Raw genomic sequence first — 6,000 nt, forward strand, 5'->3', positions numbered from 1 at the left:
GGAAGCAATGGGATTGGAATTTTTAGCCTTTTTGGCATCCTCGCACTGTAGCTCAGGTGCAACTGAGAGGCTGAAAATTTGGCTCCTGGCCTTGTAAAGGGTGAAGATTCTGTCTAACCTTACAAGAACATTACCACGTAAAACAGGCATGACAAATGCTTTCAATGTTTCACACTTACTTAACTTATCATCACAAACCTGCAAAAATACAGAGGTGGACCCCATCTGGAACTTCAGACTAAGTACTATGGCCTGGGCCTTTAAAATTTGTCACAAGGGTTTTTTTTTATCTTTAAAGTGGCACGTTTACAAAGGGTAGTTTCTTAATCTTTCTATGGAGTGATCCCGATAACGCTATGGACCAGGCACAGATGAAGCTTCTGTTATGACACAACCAATGGTAAATGTTGAGTTATTCAAATCCAAGAGGGAAATTTTAAACATCTGACATAACCCATTTTTTGCAATTTGTACGTTTTGAGATATAAGCTTTGAATTCAGCAGTAATAAGAATGCTGAGTCTCAAGAGGTTTTTTTTATAAAACTAAATTAAACATTTATTATTTCAAGAAAAATTGTAGGCACATACATATGTCTACAAAATTACTACTATAATAACTACAAAAATCCCCTAATTAATTTGACCCTCAGTTCCACCTCCGTTAAGGCAACAGTAAAACACATAAATTTAAATAGATCCCTGGCAAAGCACACACTGATCAGTCATATTCAAAATGAGTTTCATTCAGCTCTGGGTCTTGCAGACAGTGGCTTGAGGCTGACAAGCTGGAGGCTTTAGATCTTAGAATCCCTCTACTTAATACAGCCTTATCTTCCTTTATACATATTTCCTCTTTGAATGGAAATTCTCATTGTATCTCTAGGTTTTTTGAACTTTACCTTTTCTAACTATAAAATCCTTTCATAACACCAAGTTTATTAGTAAACTTTGGAAAAAGTCAATACATAGTTTGGCTTCTTCTGGCTAGGTGCAATATTTCACCCATTATTTTGAATGGTTTACTTAAAATGCAAATTGCCCCCTTTACACTTCACCTTATAATTTACCTAATTAACATTTCAAACCTACTTCTCATCTATACATCAAAGCGTCTGGACCAGCTGGCTTGAATCCAGTTAAGACACAACACACACACACATAGAAACAGACACCACTGGAACTCGATTTTAGAATAATTTCCATTAACATTATTGACATTCTTATATCTTCTTGACACTTCTTTGACTGATGGGTTTCCTAGGTGCACCCTTAGTATTGCAAATGCCCACCAGTGGCAATTTAATTAAAGAACTTTTACATAACCCCAAAGAATTTAGTGCAGTGAGCAGCTGAACTGCTGGTTGGGTATATTCTGGCACTTAACACTGGGATGCACTCACCTACTGATTTTATATTTTTGAACTGCTTAGGACATCTTGGACAACAGAATTTAGAACATGGTTTCTATCCGGTTCCTTTCACTGAATATCTTGTATTGATACATGCGATAGCAACGTAAAATGGAAGCAATTTTAGCTGTGCAATGGTAGCTGCAAAGACACTTGAGACATTTGTCTGCGCACTGAACAACTGACTGAATCGATTGTTTCATCAACGGAGAAAAGGACAGAAGCACGCTTGAGCTGTTTCTATACATGGATATTTTATCAACTTAATGCCTTACCACTGTGACTACAGCAGTTTGATCCTGTCATGTTACATTATGATTAGTCAAATTTAGAATTACAAGTTTAATTATGAAACTTTGATCTTGTTGTTTCTGCTAATATTAATTACTTGTAAAGGTAGCATGTTGTAATAGCTCCCTCCTCCATCCCCACCCCCTTTCTGTTTCTTCCCCCTTCCTTTTGTTTTTTTTTTTCTCCAATAATTTATATAGATTTTTCTTTTCCCACCTATTTCCATTATTTTTAAATCTCTTATGTTCCCCCCACCCCCACTAGAGCAATACCTGGAGTGCCCTAGCATCCATTCTTAATTAGCACATTCGTTTAGATAATATCACCAACTTCAACACCTCTGTGTGCTTTTGTTCTTTTGTCTGTGACATCTTTTGATGATCTGCTCCTAACCTAACACCCCCCCCCCCCACCTTAAACCAGCTTATATTTCCCTCTCCTTGTAAAGGAGGATCAGTTCTGTTGAAGGGTCATGAGGACTCGAAATGTCAACTCTTTTCTTCTCCGCTGATGCTGCCAGACCTGCTGAGTTTGTCCAGGTAATTCTGTTTTTGTTTTGGATTTCCAGCATCCGCAGTTTTTTGTTTTTATCAATAGCTATACTCCCTGATTGCAATTGTTTATTAACTAGTACTTGCAACTTGTTAAAAGAAGTTTTGTTTAATGAATAAATTAATCATTCTGCATTCTTGAAAGAAGTCTGGTCATAGTCTCTTTTCTTCGAGGATATAGGTATCCAATTGGCCGCTTTGAGATAAAATTAAACATTAACAATAATGATACAGCCTGTGGAGTATTGGGGCTTAATAATTCACACATTCCTCCTATCCTGGTCATAACAGTGGATTGAGAGAAACTTTTCTCACTGGCTGGGGAGTCTAGAACAAGAGGCAGGCCATTCATGAGAGAAGTTAGGAAATATTTCTTCACACAGATGGTGGTAGAAGTGTGGAACTCTCTCCCATAAACAGCAATTGATACATTTTCAAATTTAAATTTTAAGTCAGAGATTTTTGTTAGCCAAGGGTATTAAAAAATATACAGCCAATCAGGTGGACAGAGTTAGGATGCAGGTCAACCATGTTCTCATTGAAAAGTGGGACAGGCTTAAAAAGCTATTCTTATGTTCCACTTACACTTTATTCCTCTGCAAAAACAAGTATTTTTATCTCATTTATTTGAGCATTTGTACTATTCTACACTAGGAAACAAGAAATGAAAAGAGACACAAGGAGTGATTAATCAGAACGACAAACTCCAGAAAATAAGACATAGAACATGCAAATTAAGAAAATTATAATCAAATTTAAGATCAGAAGGTGGATGAACACACAGAATTTTGTGAACTAATTTGTAGAAACTGAAGAAGTAATACATTATACTATGTAATGTATAATGTTAAAGCGATTCTTTTTTTACTTCAGGTACAAAGTGTTTAGTTTTCTTATTGAACAATGGATCTTTTGCTAACAAACTTTAAAAACTTCACAGTACATATTATTTAAATGAGGGCTTGAAACAATTATTTAAACAATTATACTTATTATAAACTATGCATAGTTACAAAATATTTATTTCTGCATTTAAAATGTCAAATAAGCAATTAATCTAGCAATGCATTTCTTTTCTTCATACTGAATAATGCTACAGCAAGTGGAGCATACTCCACAGTCCAAGAGGTGGGTTTAAAGGGGATCTTAAAAAGAGAGAGAGGGTTAGCTAGCAGACTAGCTAGCTAGCAGAAGTGAACTGGGAAACTAGGCTAAAGGTTAGATCAATACAGAAGCAGTGGCAGACATTTAAGGAGATATTTCAGAGTAATCAGAATAAGTACATTCCTATTATAAAGAAAAATTCTAATGGGAGGACCCACCATCCATGGGTAACTAAAGAAGTTAAGGAAAACTATTTGCTCTAAACACTTACCAGACACAAACAGCATGTAAATGGCAAAGGCATTCAACATCTTCATCACAGCTATTAACCGAAACACCATAGCAAAAACTACTTTTAGCAAAAATTTATTTCAACAGCTATCCAACAGCTTAGCAATGACAGAACCAGGAAGTTACCGTATCCACAGTATGACATAGAGACAAACCACAACCTTCACGGGCAAAGCTTAACTGTTTAGGGAAACTGTGTAGCAGAGTAAGTAAAGCATTGAGGTTAACTGCTGAGGTTGCAGGCAATGCAGAGCCAGTCTTGGTCACACATGCTGGACTCATATCTGATCCTTCTTGTTCTTGGGTCAGACCCAATTTGTATACAAATGAACTAGCAAGATTGGGGCCAGATGCTAGAAGTTCACCAAATAGAAAGCAGGGAAATTTCAGGTCAACAGTCTTTCATATTTAAAGGGCCATGTGGTCACATACATTGGAAAAAAATCATTGCAGCCACTCGTGCTTTTCAGTTGCTGATGAGTGCCTAAGCCTCCAATAAGGCAGTTAGGAAGCTTGTGTTCATTATGAGCCAGAAATGCACTGTCCAACATATTGGTGTAGCCAACAAAGCTTTGCAGGGTCCATGCCTCAAACAGGTGTTAGGCCCTGTGCATATACAAATAGGTAGAAAAATATCTCAAATTAGTCCACAAAGCTATATTTAGAAATAAAAAGACACCAATCTATAGATGGAAATTAAGAGGGATGACCAAAAGCTCAGTCCAAGAGATGGGTTTAAAGGAGATCTTAAAAAGAGAGAGAGAGTTAGCTAGCAGACTAGCCAGCTAGCAGAAGTGAACTGGGAAACTAGGCTAAAGGTTAGATCAATAGAGAAGCAGTGGCAGACATTTAAGGAGATATTTCAGAGTATTCAGAATAAGTACATTCCTATTATAAAGAAAAATTCTAATGGGAGGACCCACCATCCGTGGGTAACTAAAGAAGTTAAGGAAAACATCAAACTTAAGGAAAAGCATACAACTCTGCACAGTTGAGTGGCAGGACAGATGATTGTCAGAATATAAGGAATGGCTAAGAATGGCTAAAAGGTTAACCAGGAGAAAGAAATTAGAGTATGAGAGGAAGCTAGCTAGAAATGTAAAAACAGATAGCAAGAGCTTCTACAGGTATTTAAAAAGGGAAGGAGTAAATAGAGTGTTGGTCTGTTAGAGAGTAACAATGGAGAGCTAATAGTAGATAATAAGGAAATGGCAGAAGAAATTAACAAATATTTTGCTTCAGAATTCTCCACAGAGGATACAAAAAACATTCCTGTAATAGCTGTAAATCAGGAGGTGAAAGGGAGAGAGGAACTTGGTGAAATTGAAATCACTAGAGAAATGATACAGAACAAATTAATGGAGCTGCAGGCTGGCAAGTCTCCAGGTCCTGATGGACTACATCCCAGGGCCTTAAAAGAGGTGGCTAAGGAGGTAGTCAATGAGCTGGTGTTAATTTTCCAAAATTCGCTAGATTCTGGAAAGGTCCCATCAGACTGGAAAGTAGCAAATATAACCCCTCTATTCAAGAAGGGAGAGAGACAGAAAACAGGAAACTATAGGCTAGTTAGCTTGACACCTGTTGTGGAGAAGTTTTTAGAATTGATCATTAAGGAGGTTATAGCTGGGCATTTAGAAGAATTCAAGCAATTGGGAAAAGTCAGCATGGTTTTGTGAAAGGAAAATCAAGTTTAACCCATTTATTGGAGTTTTTTGAAAGAGTAACGTGCTGTGACTTGCTATACTTGGATTTCCAGAAGGCATTTGATAAAGTGCCACATCAAAAATTATTATGTAAAATAAAAGTGCATAGTGTAGTGGGCAACATATTAGCATGAACAGAAGATTGGCTGGCTGGCAGAAAGCAGAGAGTATGCATAAATGGGTTTTTTCAGGTTGGCAGGATGTGACGAGTGGAGTCCCACAGGGATCTGTATTGATGACTCAACTTCTTCCAATTTACATCAATGACTTAGGTGAGGGGAGTGTAGGCATAGTAGCTAAATTTGCAGATGACACAAAGGTAGGTAGGAAAGTGTTTTGTGAAAAGGACACAAGGAGGTTGCAGACAGATATAGATAAATTGAGTGAGTGGTCAAAACTCTGGCAGATGGAGTATAATCTGGGAAAATGTTCACTTTGGCAGGAAGAACAAAAAAGCAGAGCATTACTTAAATGGAGAACGGCTGCAGAATTCTGAGGTGCAGTGGGATCTAGGTGTTTTAATACATGAGTCACAAAAGGCTAGTACAGTAAATAATTAAGAAGGCTAATGGAATACTATCCTTTGTTATGAGAGAAATTAAGTATAAAAGTAAGGGCATTGGTGAGGACTCGAATACTGTCTGCAGTTT

At 37.2% G+C, this 6,000-nt stretch overlaps 1 protein-coding gene across 3 annotated transcripts in view; it reads right to left on the reverse strand.

Moving 5' to 3' along the window:
* LOC121290350 (T-cell immunoreceptor with Ig and ITIM domains-like) overlaps positions 1–3,751 on the reverse strand; it is a 60,292-nt gene extending 56,541 nt beyond the window's left edge. For all 3 annotated transcript variants that reach the window (XM_041210703.1, XM_041210701.1, XM_041210700.1), the window contains exon 1: positions 3,628–3,751. In XM_041210703.1, the coding sequence (XP_041066637.1) occupies positions 3,628–3,697 (70 nt within the window). In that variant the 5' untranslated portion in view covers positions 3,698–3,751. The remainder of the gene's footprint in view (positions 1–3,627) is intronic.
* Positions 3,752–6,000: the final 2,249 nt, after the last annotated feature.

This window comes from Carcharodon carcharias, chromosome 18 (genome assembly GCF_017639515.1).
Source record: "Carcharodon carcharias isolate sCarCar2 chromosome 18, sCarCar2.pri, whole genome shotgun sequence".
Lineage (NCBI taxonomy): Eukaryota > Metazoa > Chordata > Chondrichthyes > Lamniformes > Lamnidae > Carcharodon > Carcharodon carcharias.